This window comes from Amblyomma mixtum, chromosome 3 (genome assembly GCF_055824585.1).
Source record: "Amblyomma mixtum isolate Tamu chromosome 3, ASM5582458v1, whole genome shotgun sequence".
NCBI classification, from domain to species: domain Eukaryota; kingdom Metazoa; phylum Arthropoda; class Arachnida; order Ixodida; family Ixodidae; genus Amblyomma; species Amblyomma mixtum.
Genome location: NC_143014.1, coordinates 71701665 through 71720299, shown reverse-complemented (window position 1 = coordinate 71720299; position 18635 = coordinate 71701665). Strand labels below are relative to the sequence as shown.

Genomic DNA, 18635 nt, shown 5'->3' with positions numbered 1-18635 from the left:
CCCCGGACGACGGCCAGACTCTGGGGCGACGGCGCCGAACCGGAAGCCCAGGCTCCGCCGTCCTGTGCCTGCGGCGCCTGAACCCCGCCCTGTGGCGTCTGACGCGGGACCCGGCGGCCACCGTGCTGTCGGCTCGTTTTTTTTTTTTCTGCTCCTTTTACGTGGTAGACGAATAGCGAACTCTACACGGAGCGGACGCGACTCACGAAATCGAAGACACTTGTTTTCAGTAATGTCACTTGTGCATTTAAAGATGCTCAAAATGTGCAAGAGGACTGATGGGGAACTCGAAAGGTGAACTCATTCCTGTGGATGGTAGTCGGCTACAGGAGAACCCTGCGCTGAGATTCGTGAAGCGGTCCTGTGCTACAGGCAGAAGGGTAGTGGCAAAAAAAAATGAGGCAGAGAGCGGGAAGTGCTGGCTGTCATAAACAGCATTTGCATGTTCCCGGCATCGGTACAAGAGTTGCGGAACATGCGGGAAAGAGAGAGCGTTCCGGCGGCTCTCCAGGAGCAGCGTCGGAGGCTGCAGAACCGGTGACTCCGACACTTTGTTTTCTTCAGGCGTTGTGGGCGTATTCTCCGCTGCACTCACTCGCGGACACGTGCCAAAGAAACGTGCCCAAGGTTCACGGCTGGGCACTATTGATTTGTCAATCAAGCGGCAGGGAAAAGTGGTGGCGGGAGGGGGGAGGAGGCCCGGTTTTTTTCCGTCCTCCGATGCTCGCCTTTCACCCAAAAGAAAGCGCCGGGGCGTTGACGCGGTGACGCTCCAGATGTGTATAATGTCCTCATCACGCCTCGCGGATGGCGCGCGCACGGGGCGAAATTTCGTCGAGTTCCGTGCATGTATAATGCATGTGACCCGCCGCGCGCGAAGAAACCACTGCGTGCTAAGACGAAGGCGCCCTGACACGTGCGCCAGAGAGGCGACGCGCGAGCCGGGGGACTCCGAAACGTCCGCGCTCGAGCGTGCCGATTATACTTCCAAATCAGGAGAGCGCGCTAAGCGGTGGTTTTGCTGGGGCCTCCGATCAGCGCTAAAAAGACTTCATGTTCCTGTCGGCCGAACAAGCGAACGATCGCGCGCGCGTTCAACACAACGACGATCCCCGTGGCAGGCAGTCAGCCCTGCCCGAAAGTCATTTCACAACTGCTTCTTTCTTCTCTCTCCCTCGCCGGGGTGAGTATGCAGGAAAAACACGAGTTCGTCCTCTCCCCAATTCCCGTTACGAGAGCGCCATTTTATGGTCGCGGGCGTCCGCCGTCGCATACTAAGCACGGTACACTTTCACTCGCCACATCGGGCACCGCCTCCCATCGCCCGACTCGCGCTTTTCCTCGCTCGAATTTCTTCGCTCGGGCGCCGGAGAGTCCGCTTGTGAGCAGCCTGCGCTCAGCCCTCGCCGCGCTGACTTGCTTGTGCGCGCGCGGAGGTGAGCTTTGCACGTAGGCAGGCATTGTTGCGAATCTCGCTGACGTCTGCGGACGATACGCGTCGCCTGCGTGCATAGTTCAAGGCAGAATAATGTGGCCGTGGGGATGTTCAGTGCGAGTTCGATCCCGGTGGCGGCAGCCGCATTTTGGCGGAGGCGAAATGCAGAAACGGAGGTGTACACCTGGGTTTGGAGAACAGCAGGTGTTCGTAGAATAACCCCTTCTTGCCTAAATTAATCCGAAGCCCCGCCCACAGCGTTGCTCTCGCCCGCGAGATTCCACGAACCTGTTTTGTCTTTTGCCCGCGAACGTACTCATGAGGCGCGTTCCAGCCAAGGCTCGGTGTGGACTTTGTACCCGAGCGAAGCGCAGCTGCCGGTAAATGCGAATAGTGTGAAAAGGGCAAGCCGAGGGCATTCCCCTTTTAGTCTGCACTTCGGGACTTGCTTCCTGTCAAAGGTCCCCGTGCAAGCACTGCACGCCTCGTTAGTCACTCGGTGCCCTGCGAGCAGCGTGTGCAGCATGTACGCGGGAGACGAAAGAATTAAATAGGGGTTACTACTCTGACACTCTGCAGTATAATGCGCGACAGCGTCTGGCAAACTGCCCTTTCTTTGGAAATACTTTGCACTGTGGACGTCTTGTCGGTGCAATTCCTTCGCATTTTCGATACTTGTTTAATGCATTGCAATGGCCATAGCCCGTGGCAGCGGTGCGGACATTGCGGAGAATGCAGCGCGCAACATAAAAGTGCACGCGCAGTTTCCGCTGCTGCACAACACTGTCCGTCCTTCTTGCGCGGGCGAAGCCTGCGAGGCTGCCATGCTCGCGTGCTGCCGGGGTCGCGCTGCTCCTCGATAAGGCCGCTTATCTCGGTCTACTTTCAACACCGCAGGCGGCGATCGTCCGCAGTCTCCAAGGGGCCTCCCGTAGCCAATCAATCGGTGCCTCACAGCTGCCCCGCAGCGCTGCACAAAATAGATTACGGCCCCGGGGGAGGAAGAGGCGTTGACGCAAAGCTTCTTGAAAATTCGCCCAGGCATCAGTTTCGACCCGGACGCCGTGCCACCGCTGCTATGCGGGCGTGGGAGGCGCCGGTCCTTGGCTGTGCGTGCAGTGCGCGCCGACGCAATGCTGCACGTTTCGCACGGGAACGTGAGAAGAGGACCCCGCGGCGGAGCCAGTCACGCTGCCGCCGCGCGAGCACTGCGACCGCCACGTGCGTCGTGCAGCGTACAAAGGGACAGCCGCTCGGCGGCATCGCTTTTGCGCGCTGCGCGAAGCTCTCTCTTTGCTGCCGGCTCGTTGGCTGCCGTCTTTAAAGTCTCGGCGACTGCTATGCACGGCCGGGTTTCTCAAAAAAGAGAGCGAGACACATTTTCACGCACCCGTTGGTTGAAAGCGATCCGTCGCTGCGAAGTGAAAAAGCCGGTGAATGCGTTAGGCCAGCTAGCTTCCAGCCGGTGGCGGCAGTGCATCCCGCTTCCTCTCTTCTCGGTGATCGCGAGATTGGCTGCTCGGATTGGCTGCGTAATTACTGACATTCAGTGAAGTTCAGCCAGGTTGGCTACTGGAGCGGTGCAAATGATAAGAGTTTTCGCTTCGTGTGTTAGAGGGAGAAGAGAAAAAAAAAAAGGGGGGGGGGGGGGGGGGTAAACGAGGGAGCAGCGAAAATGGCTGAGAAAAGTTGGAGCAAACCAAAAAAGTGTGAGAAAATGGGCTACTGATTGATGCGTCTGTCACGATCTCAATCACACCGTGCTGTATCATCTCATTCTGTTAGCATTACACTGCGAAAGGACCGCTGAAGAACGCGGATGCGCGAATGCTATAGAACTACCCCAAGATGTGTCTTGCAGGACAATCGTAGACCTGAAAACTGTGCTCTAGTTTTTTTTTTTGTAATTTGTCCTCGCAGGATGCTATAAAATTCCTTTAGCAGCAAGTTCGACGTAGCAGTCAGTGGTGTATGTTTTGCGCTTGCCATTCCTTGCGTAGTCTTCCTTGGAAGAGATCTTCGACGCTATAGGCATTTTTACTACCTTCGCCTTTTCACTTTTCACTTTCCGACAATGTGTACACGACTGTCTATGCCACGTCGCCGTTGCTGCCGCTGCATCGTTGTCGCTGGAGATATCAGATTCTAATCACACCCATTTATGTTGAATCTTGCCTATCTGCGCCTATTCTCGAGGCACAACCATCCGCAGTCGCCATCGCAGCCTGTCGGTGTGCTTGTTTAGGTACCACACGTTTTTAGCATACCGGCGACGTATTAGCGGAAGCGTATACCGGCTCACCGGATGCTTTCTGCGCACGAGCAGTGGCCCCGCGCATGTCACCGCGCATGCGCAGTAGGCGTCCGGTGAACCGGTATACGTCTCCGGTATGCTAAGAATGTCTGTGTGTGAGGTTTGCTGATCCTTGCTGTTTCCGTAGATATGGGGAGTCGGAGACACAAATGTTCTATTATCAAGTGTTTACTTGAACAAAAAAAAGTATATTTTTCGTCTCATTTCTTTTTTGAATGTCGGAGCAGCCCGGCAATAAACAGAACGTAGTAATCCAATGCCGGAAAGACTTCGCTGTTGCTCCTAGTTCGGGCTAGCTGGTGTGTGCTATTTTTAAATAAAAAGAATTCGCTTTTTGCTGGCGCAATGCTGGCGAAGTATAGTATGCAGGTGTTTGTTTGCAATGTTGGCCGGGATCGATCAAAAGTTGACTGCCTGTCAACACGCCTACGTCCAGCTCCAGACCTTTCGGCCTTGGTTTCCACTGCAGAGAATCGATCAAGCACTTTTAGGTATTTACGGCGACAGCGCTCTTCTTTTCAACCGGCAATTCTGTCTTTCATATTGCACTGAAAAAGTTTCCTTCTGGCTCGCCAGTTGACGTCCTTTCATTTGTTCCTAACAGACTATGACAAGCCCACAAAACTGCCCTCTGCCGACATAAATTTGTCTGTTATGGTTCGCGTGCGATGCGCTAGCTTATTTCCTTCTTCATCCCCCTTCTCCTCTGTCGTTGCAACTTGAGCCTCGTCCTAATCGTGCTTGCCATTTTTTCCCCTTTTGACTTCCTCGCCTGCCCTTTTGATACTAGCTGGCTGTCTAGACGGCCATGGCCACTAAACAGGTGCCAGTTCGTGCAGCAGCACTCCTCGTGATAGGAGGAAGAGTGTAGGAGCAATAATCCGCGAGGGGGAAGTTGGCTGCGGTGGCGACATCTTGTTCGCGTCTTCGCAGCCGGCTGACATTCCCTCGGCGACAAGGGGAAGCCGTGTTGTCGCCGTGCACATGTGTCCTGTCGCGCGCCAGCTTGACAAGCGAGGCCTGCCCTTGGCTAATGGGCGCCTCGCAGCAGCCCACACACCGAGCTGCTGGCGGCCGCACTGTTCTGGTGCGGCGAAGCGAACGCGCGAGTGGCTGCTACTTGGCGACCGCCGGTTGCGAAAGCCCTCCCCCTGGGATTCCCTGGTGCGGCCTTAACCCGTCGCCGTATCTGTGGCCGCTTGTTGCGCCGGGGCTGGCCTTTGACCTGCGCCGCCGAGCCTCCTCTTCTGCGGCGTGGGCACCCGAGCTACTTTCTATGCGCGACTGGGATGCATCATCGCGTCGCTCTCGTGTGCCGTACCGCGAGGAACACTGGGGGACCTCGTTTTTCTTCCAGCGCGCCCCCGCTTCACGTCGCGCGCTGGGCGCCGCCTTATCGCGTCGCCTCTTCTTCTTCTCTGCTTCCTGCCATACTTCCGGAGTTCATTGTTTTTATCTCTCAATAATTTTTCCCTTCCTCGAGGCTTACGTAAGCGGGGGCACCGGCGGCGGGTGCGTCAGATGTACGCGCCGAAAGAGTCACCCCCGAGGCCCGCCAAATAATCTTCCCGTCAGATGGTCGCGCGGCGGCCGAGGCTCCGTCGGCGTCGATGACGTAAACCGTCTTGGCCTGCCGCGGTCTTGAAATGGGTGGGCGGTGCTGGCGTCGCAGGCCCCGCTCGTCCATCGGCGCGCTGGTGTGTGTGCCCGATAAGCGTGGCGGGAACCGCGGCCCGCGCTGGGAACCACCGCCGCCGCCAGGTTGTCGCCACTGTCACCGGTGCGGGGGCCCCGCAAACCGGCTGCTGCCCCCACAGGACTGTCGCTTTCGCACAATAATCGCCGCTCTTATTCGCCTCGGCTTGATGTCATCCGTGGAGGCGTCGCCGCTCGTCCCACACTCGCTAACCGGAAGGCGCCACTGTATAAGCACCTTGCCCGATTATGACCGCCGCGTCGTTGACTATAGCACTTGCTCATTTTTCTCTTTTTTTTTGTCTTACCAAAACTGCCCTCTCCTACTGGGCGTCTTGGCCGAGCCGCACAAGTCTTCGTGACAGCTCGTGCGCACTTGTATATATCCACTAGTCTTTTATTTTCGCCCATGCATGGTACATTTAATTCACTTTGTTCGAAATTTATTATTTTTTGCTCTGAAGGGCCGTCTAGCCATCCATAAATGGTAACAGCTTCATCACAGGCAGTCCGATTAAGGTGACATTCTGCAAAATGTGCGCTTCGGTGTGCGCACTTACATTGCACAGCACATGAGTGAGCGCGTTCCGATTTAACGCAGCCTGAACGGGGTTACTTTAGACGTGGGATTAGTTCCTGCAATTTTAATGCCTGCGCAACTAATAATCAATCCCAACTGGCCAAGTAATAAGCCGCTGCCTACCCCAGCCGGCTCTCACGAGGTAAAACAAACTGTGCCCAAGTGGCGGAAGCGCGAGTACTTCGTGTTCGTGGTTATCGCATTTCTCCACGCACGATTTCACTTCTCTGCCGTGCAATGGAATAGTGTCGCGTTACCAAAGTCCTGACGGTGTCACTTTCCGAATAGAGTTTTGGTGTTGTTCGGTACTACGAAGGAATGTTCCGAAGGGGCGTATTACGTCTCAGGCTTATGTTACGAGGACGCTTTCCTCCGAGCACATCTGGCTAAATACCTCAATCGAAAGAAGCCGTTTGTGTGTACAGCGTTTCAGGAAGGATGCGCTGACGGTAGAGGAGCTTAAAATGTATATGCACACGTCTATATGGCGAGTGTGATTCTGCGGTGCACCTGCGCATCGGTGTGTGGACTAACGTACCAGTACTCGCACCCGCGGAGCTAATCGTGTGTGCCCGAACATGGTGCCAGAGCCATGCGGCAGTTGCATTGTGCAGTGTCATGTCAGCCTGCAGATGCGACGCGGCGCAGTCCGAAGGGCGACCTCACTGGCGTGGTTTTGCAGCGCGTATCGCGGTAAACTTCGAAATTGCGCGTGCGCAGTCAACAGGAACGCCGTGCCGGGAGACTGAAGCCGCGTCGTCCTCGCTCCTTTGCGCATTCGCTCGGCTTGCAGCGCATTTGCAGGCGCGTATACGCTGCCTCCTGAACTTGGCGCCTAGGCGCCGCGCAACCGGCGAATGAAGGCCGGCGGAGCTTTGCAGCCGAGTGGCAAATAACAGCTCCCTGTGCAAAGTCCGCAGCTTGTATCTGCCAGCGATAACGCTAGCCGCAACGCGGAACCGGTACGGGACCTCCTGCGCTGTCGGTGGGGCCGCTGTTGGGCGGAGATATTTCATTGCATAACAACTTTTCGGAGATGCACTGGCCTTTCCTTCGCTCTTCGCGGCGCATCCGTTATGGCGGAGCGCCATGTGCACTCGCAGCTCGGGGCGTGAACCTCGGACCGCGTGCGCCGCAACGGCAACCGGTGTTGTGCGCCGGCGATAAAGGGGCGCCCAGCCGCGGCCAGGATTTGCTCAGCCGCCTGTATCGAAGCAAATTATCTCAAGTTTGTGTTTATGTTTACGCTCACTACGCACTGTACGCGGGGACGACGCTCTTATGGTGTATACCGGACCATCGTTCGCCCTTCGCGTTTTCGTTGTCGTCAACGGTCGGAACGGTGAGTTCCAGATTACGGTGGGTCCCTGTCGAGCGTTTCACCAAGGCTACGACGGGCCTTTTGTCTCCCTGTTTGTCGCCTTGATCAAGGTGTCCGCCTCAAGCTCTACCACGTTGAGAAAAACTTTGGTTCCTCCTCAAAGAGAGCGAAGTGCTTGTTTGTATTCGTCACAATTACAAAACCGCCTAATATCCACGGTGTTTCTTTTGTCTTGGTTTCAAGCCTTACTTTGTCTTAACTAACAACGAGTTACTCAGTTTGCACGGCACTGAGACGGGGTTGTCACTAATTCGAGAGGCACTTTATTTGACAACACTGAAAGGACAAAACGCAACGCTCACAAAAAAAAAGGGGGAACTTTTAAACTGTTCCCAAATGAGGCACCAAATAACGCAGAATTATAAGATGGCAGCCTCTGAGTGTTTTTTTCCAGACGGGCATTCTTTCTTTTTCGCGCGTTGAAGTGAGCGGACTGAAATACCGAACATAGTCGAGATTTCGATCGATCTCGTGAACTGATGAGAGACTTCACCAAACTGGGCACTCCGCGGCAGCAACCCGTAATTACGTGCCACTATTCGCATGAAGCGTTCAAAACAGGCGCCCATGCCGCTGACGTTATTTTATTCTGGCCCACACTGTGGGGAGCGTTGGTTTTTGTACGCGCTTTCAGTAGAGCTGCGTGTGCAAACGTGGCGTGCAAACAGCTTTCTAATGGAAACTCCTCTCATATGTCGGTCGGTTCAAATATTCAGTTATCATCATCAACTGCCTAGCAACGTCTACTGTAGGACAAAGGCCTCTCTTACTGACTTTTAATTAATCCGGTCCTGTGTTAGATGCCACCACCTTATCCCCGCAGATTTCCTAATCTCATTCGCCCACCTAACTTTGTAACGCCCCCTGTTAATCGGCTATCTTGCCGTCGCATTACATTTCCTGCCCTTGCCCCATTCTGCTTCCTGATTTCGACACGGATATCTTCAACTCGGATTTGTTCCCTGGCCCATTCTGCTCTCTTCCTACCTTTTAAGTTTCACCTATCATTTTCCGTTCCCTGTATCGCTGCGCCGTCCTCAGTTTCAGTTCAACCCTTTTCGTTAGCCTCCGCATTTCTGCCTCATATATGTGAGTACCGGTATGGTATAGCTGTTATATTCATTTCTCTTGAGGGATGTTGGTCAACTGCCATTCATGGTATGAGAGTGCCTGCTAAATTCACTCCACCCGATTCTTGTTCTCCCAGTTATTTCACTCTCGTGGTCGAGATCTGCGGACACTGCCTGCACTAAGTAGATGTATTCGCTTACCTCTAGCAGTGCCTCGCTGCCTATCGTGAACTGTTGCTCACTTCCAAGACTCTTGAACATTACTTTAGATTTCTTCATATTGACTTTTAGGACCACCGTTGTGCTTAGCCGATCATGTTTCGTAATTCGGGCCCTGAGTTAATTTGCAAGGCAATGTCATCAGCAAATCAGAGGTTGATCAAGTATTCTCCATTAACTTTTATCCCCAGCTCTTCCCAATCCAGGTCGCGGATTACCTTCTGTAAACACCTTCTGTAAGCACGCGTTCGTGCAAGCCTGCTCAAATGTGCCGCATACTGTTTAAAGGTTGCTGCGTACATCGGCCTTGTGGCGTGTTGCGCCCGGTCGTGAAACGCTCGGTGGCGACGAACCGAGGTGGCCAGACGGGCGTTTCCGAGCCGCCCGGTCATCTTCCCAGGGACCCCTCGGGGCTTCCGGTGCCGAGAGAACGGTCCCTGAGGCAAACATCAATTCGGGTCCCCCGGCCGGCGAGCGCTTATCCTCGCCGCCTGCGCGAACCTATCTGGCGCGCAGCTCCCACCGCGTGCGCTGGCGTGGCGGGACGAAAGTAGATCGCCTTATCGCGGACATTCCTTAGCATTCCAATCTCAGCTTGAAGAATGAGCCGCTGCTTGGCGGGGAAAACCTGGCGTGCCTGGTTGGCGAGACCCGCGAATTCCGGCGGACAATAAGAGATGCGCGCCGCCATTAGGAATTGCGTCCGGGCGACCGCGCGGTGATTGCCCCGGCCGGGCGAGGGCCACGGCGATACTCGCGCAGCAGTGACAACATTCCGGAAGAAAGTGGGCGAGCGACGGGGGTTATAAATAGCGCGCTAAGCTGGCCGACGCGATTGTTTGCGGACAGGGGCAGATGCAATTACGCCCCGCTAAGCGCAGAATTAGTCGCGCCGATCGATCCTTCAGCCCTAAATTGGATCTACGCCGCTTCTGTGCTGACGGTTTCGGCGAGGCGTGTGATGGAAGAGTCAACCCGTCCTGGGAGCCGCGGTGGCACTGCGCGGCGATGGCTTCGTGTTCCCTCGCGTGCTCACGGCTGCCCCTCTGTGAGAGCGCTGTTCCACCTCTCGGGCGGAGCGGAAAAAGGCCTGCTTTGCGCTCATTGAGCCGAGCTGCGTCGCATCGTTCGCTCCAATGTCGTCAGCAATTTCTGCGGAAAAGTTGCGAGCACCGTGAGAGCGGCTGCATTTTTCTTCAGTGTTTTATCTGCAGCCATGTTCGGTCGCTTGATCAATACGCTGAAAGCTCTTAAATCGCGGCCGAAAGCGCTGTAAGGCGACAATCACGGCTGCGACCTGTTGGTCAGTGCTGGCGGCGTCGCGATGTGAATGTGAGGAGTCGGACTGCTGACACGCGTTTCGTAAGAAGTAGTCCGCAGTTATTTTCCCGTAAACGGACGCGTTTTCACGTAAACTCTTGAAGAGGGAGAAAGAAAAACTGAGAAGGCTTGCACTCGAATAGAAAGCATTCGAGTTTGAGGAGTAGCCCTTCTCTAATGTGGCCATACAGTGGGCAGCCTGCCACTCAAGGTTTCACCCGCGGAAAGAGAGCCAGAAGGGAAACCATTTTGTGCACTTTAGGCGCTTGGCGTTTGTAAGGAATTGAGGATTCCTTCTGCTCACGAGACAGTTGCTTAGGTTCACGCGTTTTCTAGGAATGCAAACGCAGTAGCGGTGATAGTAACCGCTGGGCTTGACTGCATCAAGCAAACACTCCAGGAGGAGACCTCCCAGCGAAATTCTCCGAGTTACTTTGCACCACATAAACGCCTCGCGTAGGCTGACGTATGAGTGCGCTGCCGTGATTCGGTTACACTGCACCGTCGCTATCTTGGCCAGAACGTCGTTGTTCAGAAATTGCCATGGTTTCTCTCAAATGAACTGCCACTGCAGTTTTGTATCTTATTTAACTCTGCTGAGCTTGTCAGCAAATGGAACCGTGGCGAGCACTTCCGGCTCTTCATGTTCATCGCTGCTCGTTTATCCTAATTTGGACTTGCATTTTGCGCCCCAATAAAGCGACAAAACAGACCCCGCTGCACCCTTAGTTTCCAGTATAATATCTCATCATTTTACAAATGACGCCTTGCGTAAGAAATTCCAGATGAAAATCAGTCGCGCGCTTTGCCTGCTTTCTCGCATTTCAGACTGTCATTGTTCGTTGCACTTGTTCTGATTGCTTTAATTAAAATAGAGGGCACTGTGCAGTCCGGGTTTCCAGCTCCGGTGTGTGATATGTCTCGCTTTTGCGGCTTCTTGAACTGAGAGCTCGAAGTTTGTCAGCGAGACTCAGAAATTTGGAAGGTTTTGTAAAACAGCGCTGTCATTAAATCGAAGTGCTATCAATTTAACTTCTCTCACATTTTTTCTTGATTACGTTCAGCCAATGAGCCTTGTTTTGCGGGCATTGCGCATACTCGCGAGTCAAAAAGCCGTGATCCACTACTCCTGTAGTGCAACTTTACAAACACGTGGCGAAGCTGCGGGAGAACTGCGTAATTTTCCCCGTCTGGCTTACGCACTGTACACTGCATTGGTAATCGCCGATCTGCGTACAACGCAAGCCTCTGTCACGAGCGCGCGCTGCGCCCGAGCGTGTAAACACGACGACGACTGCTCGAAAGCATCAGCGACGTGCAGCATTCGCATTTAAATCACGCGTCGCTCTTCACCTTGGCTACGCGCGCCGTTCTTCCGTGGTACGTGCGCGCTTCAAAGAACGCAGAGAGGGGGGGCTGAGGCCTGGGCAAATATTCCGCCTCCATCAGCGATTCCGGCAGCGTGAATAGCACGAGTCGAGGCATGGCACTCTCTCGTCGCTCTGTCCCTCTCTTTCTTTTTACGCAAACAAATTTCGCTGGCTCATGTCAGAGGGAATTATGTTTCGCGCGCCATTCACTCTCGCATTCGCACTTCTTTTCCTGCGCGCCGTTTCGCCGCGTGTTTAGATTGGCAGAGTTGGAGGAGCAGTTTCGGGACACACCTTCGGCTGCCTACATTTTTTCTCAGCTGCGCAGTTTTTGTTTTTGCGTTTTGTTTTCACCTGCACGTATGCATACGTGTGTATATATTGAGCAAAACGTGAACACACACCGAGGCCGTGTACAGTCTTGCGACAAAACTGTCATTTCTTATTGCTCTCGAGTTCTTTATGATTTTTCCACGCGGTTTCGGAGAAGAGCTGCCGCACTTGCTCCTCCATACGAGTGAGGTGCGCGCCACTCCTAGAGCTCTGAGCGAAGAGCTTTTAATGCGTGCTTCAGATTTTTCAGCTTACCCTTTATTTCACTTTTCACACTACCTCCGCTAAACGGGATGCTGAGTTACTCTCTGCATTTTTTTTTCATCTCTTTCTTGAACATACGCTGTTAGGCAGCGCTGCACGGTTGTAGTGTGTTTGTTTTGGACTTAGTCGGGCGCTGGGCGGTCGGCACCGTTCGGTCTAACCGAAAGCAGCCTGCCCGCTCCGTTCTCTGGCGCGCTAAATGCTGCTTTGGCCAGGCCTGGCATTGAATACGACAGATTATTCGACCCCCCCCCCCCCCCCCCCCCCCCAGCTTTTCCCCTATTTTCTTTCCTTGTTTGTATTAAGTGTGACGCGATATTGGCAAGGCGAAAATGGAACAAGCGAGGCTGGCTATGCGGTTGTGTGCAGTTTATCACGGGTAAGCAACCCAGAAATGATCGCTTACGAGTCGCAATCGGCGTGTTTCGTATTCACGGCGTGTTCTTGCACCTCCCTGCAATTTGGGCCTGGCGTTCCTTTTGCGGGTGTCGCTCTGTACGGCGCCCCTTCCGACGTGATTATCCGTGCTGTGTGGTTGGTTGTCGATCGCCTTGCTGATGTTCCCCTTTTCCTCTTTTCCAGGTTCGTGGTACCGATCACTTTAACGCTGCTCGTCAGTCTTGTCATGGTAAGCGCTATTTATATTGCCTACACTTTTGCGTCGGTGCTTCAGCTTGTGCTGCTGCTGCCGCTGCTGCTTTTGTTGGGCTCCGCGCTCTTACGTTCGCTTCCAGGGCGTGCTAATCAGTTTCTCGCAGCGAATAGGTTGCCACACCTTGAGCACTGTGCATTCAACATTGCAGTGGGCATGCCACTGAAATTTACCAGGCGTTCGCCTTGAAGCTTTCGGGGCTTGGCCCTTGAACCGTTGCCACCGCCACCAGTTAACTCGCTCACAATTGTAGTGAAACATTAAAAACAAATAATCTTGAAGCTCGACCATAGGCGAAAAAATGTGCGCTTCGACGAACCAAATGAGCTCCTGAAGTGCGGATGGCCCTTCCGAAAACCACCGCACGCAGTTGACGAGCAAGCAGAGGATGAACGATCAGAGTCGCTGTTTCAGGACCCCTGTCCGTTCGTCCCCTTCCTTATTTTGTTCGTTGTGTCTCCTTGAGCTGGGAAGTATGGCGCGGTCCTGTCGGCGCGCTACCGGCCGCTCAGACTGCAGAGGGCACTCCTTCCTTCTATGGCATCATCAGGTCGTTTCCAGGCGGCCCGCAAGACAAGACGTCGGAGTTGTTCCGCGGCGACAGCGCGCTCGTGTCACGTCCCGCCTTTTCACTCATGTGTGGACCAGAGCTCTTGGTAGGCGCTGCAAGAACGCCCAGCTTCACAAACGTAGGAAGCAGCGCGCAAACAGAGCGAATCTTAAATCGATTCTAAGGACAGTGCCCCGCAGTTCAGGAGTTTGCGCATTGTAAAAGAAAATCTGTCTATGTTTGCTGTAAAACAGTGTATAATTCCGCTTCAAAGACTGGACTATATGTGAGCTACCGGGGGTCCTCCGCAGCCCCCACGATGAACCATGCGAATGCTTCGCACAGCCAAGGAATATCTTTAACTCCGTTCTGCGGTGGTTCATAGACGACGTGTCGAGCGCGTTCAGGCGGCACTGCTGTAGCGGAGGGGCCTTTAACCGCTTCACTGACAGCGCAGCTGCCTGCTCCCGCGAAACGTCCTTCGCAGAAAAGAATGGGCAAGGAAAAAAAGCCTCGAACGACACACGCGCGACGAAATAGTGGGTAGTTCTAATGATGTTCCTTGACCAGTCTCTGCAAGCGGCGCCACTGTGTAACGCGTGGTACACCGACCAGGCTCGCTCATCTCCTGGTCGGTTGCTGTCGACCGCGACATTACCCGCCCGCCCACGATTTGTTCGCGAAGTTCTCGAAGTTCAGGGCCTCGGCGAATGGCGGCGGCAGCGTCGCCTGTGGTCGCCTTCTCTGCGTGGTGAGCGGTGGCCCACCTCCGCGGACGAACGTAAAAGGAGCCGTAATTGGTCCCGCAACGGGGCCACACACTTTGGGGACCAGGCTGTGGCGGAGCAGTGGACCCGGAAAGGAGCCGGGATTTCCCCGACCGCTGTCGGAGCTCTTTTCCGCCCGCATGCCGGCTTTGTTTGTGTCAGCTGTTGCCTGCGCCGAGTCCTTGAAAGCTGCTCAAGATTAACATAACTGAGTCCACGCGTTATTGCAAGGGAAAAAGCAGCAGAAAGAACAGTGAGTGTTCGCTAAGTCTTGATTGTCACGACCATGTCCTTACCCCTACATAACCGAATCGCTGTCACTACGGAAAAAAACTACTGTTATTACCTCATTAGCGATCGGAAGATGTTTTTGAGCTGACCCGTTTACCTCGCCTTTACTAGCGACTTTCCTTTTGCTATCGTGTTCTTCTCCGGTTGCTTTATTTTGAGCCCGCATTCGTTCTTGCTGCCTATTACTGCAGTCCGGCAACGTGTCCGCTATAATTACCCCACCTTCGCTCTCATTCCAGGAGCAGCGCTTAGGAAGCTGTAGCTTGCTTTCAACCTTGCATGCTCGTGTTACAGCTACTCGCACGCGTGAAGCTATGTTGTAGCACATAGCAATGAGAGGCATGACTGCACCGGGTTTTTCGGGTCGTTTTAGTGTAGACGTAAGCTTATAGATGTACCCCCTCTGCCAAAAGTAATCGAGCAACAGGTTCTTGCCTCTCAACCCTATAACGAAGCCTTTACAGCAGCCCTAAAGACCGAACGGTGCCATAATGTAAGGACAAGGTCTCACCTTTCTAATCAGAGCTGCCATGAGTGCTTCGCTACGCGGCTAAGAAGCGAACCACCTGTGCCGGGTTACTTTTGGCAAACACTGTACATTGTTTTGCTTTAAGTAGCTGGTATATTGAAGTTTCATCCTAGCGTGTCTCTCTCTGTTTGTCTTAGTCGCGGCACTTGTAGTTTCGTTTAACAAATGTCTTAAATGAAATGTGGAGGACGACGACTTTCAAGGGATACTGTATCTTTGGGTAGCAAGTCACTACGATGGCTAGTTTCCAGCCGAAACGATGCGCATATATCACACCGACAAAAATCGTTTTTGACACACTGCTGACTCCCCAGAGCCCGTTAGGCTTCTCAGTGCGGTTTGCTCGTAGCAGTGCGGGCCATCTTCACGTGTGCTGAAGTCTCGAATTTTCTGAGCAGGCCGCAGTCCTGGCAATACGTTAGTGACACTGTATGGGTCACCTGTGCCGACCGACCACGAGAGCGCTCTGGCGACTGTCGAGTTGTTCCCGGATATGTTTGCCTTTACTCAATTTTAATTGAAGCGCGGAAGTGCAGACCCGAATTAATTAATATCGAGACGGAACGTACTAGAGTTGGAGCCGACGGTGGTTGCATCGAAACGTGTCCACATTGAACGAAATAGAACTCGTACTGTCGTGAACCCGCGTGCACGCACTTTCCGTTTGAACTGCCAGGTGTTGTGCTCGAGTCTGGCCACGCTCTCTTGACTGGCCCTGGCGGTTGAAACGACAGTGGCGCACACTGATCCTGTACCACGCAGGCCGTGAAGGAAACGCGTCTGAAAGAAACGTTTCAGTCTCCACAGTGGCGGCGCAAGCACGTAGAATCTGAAGGGCGAAAGTAAATAACGAATATAAATGGAGAATGTGAATGGACATGTGAATGTGAACATAGAGACGGGCCGCGAAGGAAGGATCGTTAAGCCTGTCCCAGCGGGATGGGGGAAAGGGAATGCTCGTATATGGTCAACTAGCTGTAGCCAGCCCTTACGGCGGTCCTTAATTGAGGTGTATGTACGCCCGTCAACAAAAGAAAGCGACCCTCGCGTTTTTAATTGAATTTCTGTGCCGCTTAAAGTCGCTACTGTTTTTTTTTTTCGGCGTTTTGTTGCCATGCTCGTGCACTTTAAACGACAACTTCAAACAACAATGTTCTCGGCTGTGACGTCCACACAATTCAAATCGCGAAGGGGAGCCAAACCCTGGCCTTGCTCGCTACGGTACGTAGCTTTATGGGGAGATTTTGAATATACTGCTTCGACTACTACATCTACAGTACACTTCTACTGTACATCTATAATGTACTCTGTACTCTTGGATGACCTAAATGTACTGAGCGCCGCTTCATCAATGCTGCAAGCAACTTTTCCACGAGCAGAAGTGCGGTCTTGGCCTGCAATCGCGATGTTTTTGCAGTCTTCAGCCTGTGCCTTTTGTTATCTCAAGCGCCTATCTCTTCGAGAAAGAACAGAGTACCGTGAAAGGCGCTGATAATACTCTCATCAAATTGGGAACGGCGCCTCTGCGATATTTTCAACTCGCAGCAGCGTTCTTTAGAGAGCTAACATCCGACGGGATGGGAGTGAGCTGTACGAAGTGTTACTTCGCCTTTTAGTACAGCAGGTGTTAGGAAGGAAATGGCGCGCAACTTACGCCCCAACAAATAAAAGAGCTGAAATCCTCGCTTCGGCAAACAGGTCGTTGAAAGTCTCTTACTGCGTGTCTTAGTGTCGCGCATGTGCTTGCTTCTGTGTTGTAAAGCTAGATCGCTTGCTCTTTCTTTCTTTCTTTCTTTCTTTCTTTCTTTCTTTCTTTCTTTCTTTCTTTCTTTCTTTCTTTCTTTCTTTCTTTCTTTCTTTCTTTCTTTCTTTCTTTCTTTCTTTCTTTCTTTCTTTCTTTCTTTCTTTCTTTCTTTCTTTCTTTCCTTCTTTCTTTCTTTCTTTCTTTCTTTGTTGGTTTCTTGCTTTCTTTCTTTTATTTTACTTATATTTTCTTTCTTCTGGTGACAGCGGATACCTCCACTGCATGCAGTTCGGTGTAGTGCGGCGGAGCATGGTGCACGATTAGTCATCCGTTTCCCTGCTCTGCGAGCACGGTGTTTTGCGACGCGGGTTTTTCGCTAGCTCGGCGGTGCGCGATGCGATGCCGACCAGCCAGTCCGGGTATGCCACCGGCGGCCGTTCCCTCCCGCACACGTCGGGCTGTCGCACCGCGCTGGTCGCGCGCGAGAGAGCCCCCTCGCCGTCCCTTGATTCGCCCTGTCGTTGGCCGGGGTCAAGGTGCGCCGAAGGCGCTCCACCTGGCCCGGCGGCTGCCCTTTGTCAGCGCCGTCGCACTGTTGTTTCGACGGAAAGCGCGAAAGTTGAGCCCGAGTGGTATTCCGTCTCGGCAGTAAATCACTCGACGCCGCTCATTGTGGACGGGTTAAACCCACAGTCGTCGCGAACGGGCCTGCTCCCCCTCCACCAAGGCCGGGAGGCGGCGGTGGCAAAAGGATCGCGGCCTTTTCCGCGTGCCATCATCGGCCCTTTTCCCCAGTCCTTCGGTGGTGGCCGTGCGGAAGAAGGGGCCCCGCTTCCACGGAGAGCTGTTTTTGAAAGCTCCGAAAATGCCATCCGCGGCGGCGGCCTTCGGGACCCTACGGCCAAGGACGGCCCTGGTGGCTCGGGGAAATGTCAAGGTGCGCAGAAGGACGACGCAGCGCGCAATGCCCGCCGGTGGGGCAGCTTTCAATTAACGAGCTGGAGCATTTCGTTGAGACGCTGGTTTGGCCGTTGAGGCTCTCGAGCAAACAGCCTTCGGAGGACGTCTCTGCCTTTTCCATTGTGCCTTCGCGCCGGGCACTCCTCAGCGGGGGCTTCCTTTGTCGGCGTCTCTCTCTGCGCGTGGGGGAACTTTCCGATGGTCGGAACTGGCTGCGTTCGATAATCGACTCATTGTGGTCCACGGCCGTGCATTTATTGCGTACCTGTTGCAGCCAGAGTCGGTAAGGAAAACAAACATTTCTGTTTGAACAACGCCAGCCATCTACTGCCGCAAGACATTAACGCGTGTGCCGCCGCGGTGGCTCAGTGGTTATGTTGCTCGGCTGCTGACCCTAAAGTCGCGGGTTCGATCCCGGCCGCGGCGGTCGAATTTCGATGGAGGTGAAATGCTAGAGACCCTTGTACTGTGCGATGTCAGTGGAGATTAAAGAATCTCAGGGGGTCGAAATTATCCGGAGCCCTCCACTACAGCGTCCCTTATACGTTAAACCCATAACCCAAACTTGTGTCCCAAGCTTTGCGCCGACAGAGGTTCGCGGCGAGAACTGAGCAATTTTTCGCTACACCGTGCAACCGCAGCATCATTCCACCAAAGCAATGTGTTCTCGAGTTTACGTCAATTTTTTTGTCAGCTTAGTTCATTTGTTTTTCTCAACGCCGCTGAAGAGAGATGTCCCGCTGCGTCCTTAGACTAATCCGTCACTGGCATTATTTTCATCGATGCACCACGGTCACTGTATGTTTGTCACGATTAGAGTGTCGTCTTTCGCTTTCTTCTCTGAAGCGGCTGGACGCTCTCCACACAGTTGCATTTCGCGCTTCAAAAAGTAGACACAAAGGTTGTAAATAACCTGCTTTAGTGTTAGCTGCCTTTATAAGCGAGCACATACACGCCTATCAATGATCACTCCCGTGCCTTTTTACTTTTCTTCTTTCAGTCGCGTCAGTTTTGGCGGCGCGCTCTTTACAGCTATGCGTGTGCCGCGGGGAGCTGGAATACAGGTATCCTCTACTTGGCAGCGCCAGCCAATAAATAGTGCTCTCCTCTTCTCCCTCCCACGGGCGGCGCTGTGAAGTTCATTCCGCGTTTAGTCCACTG

At 53.6% G+C, this 18635-nt stretch overlaps 1 protein-coding gene across 1 annotated transcript in view; it reads left to right on the top strand.

Annotated features, from left to right (window-relative positions):
- LOC149350553 (fibroblast growth factor 17-like) overlaps positions 1-18635 on the top strand; it is a 79146-nt gene that overhangs the window by 19774 nt on the left and 40737 nt on the right. Inside the window, exon 2 of the mRNA XM_089579609.1 lies at positions 12564-12609. Coding sequence (XP_089435735.1) covers positions 12564-12609 — 46 coding nt within the window. The remainder of the gene's footprint in view (positions 1-12563; positions 12610-18635) is intronic.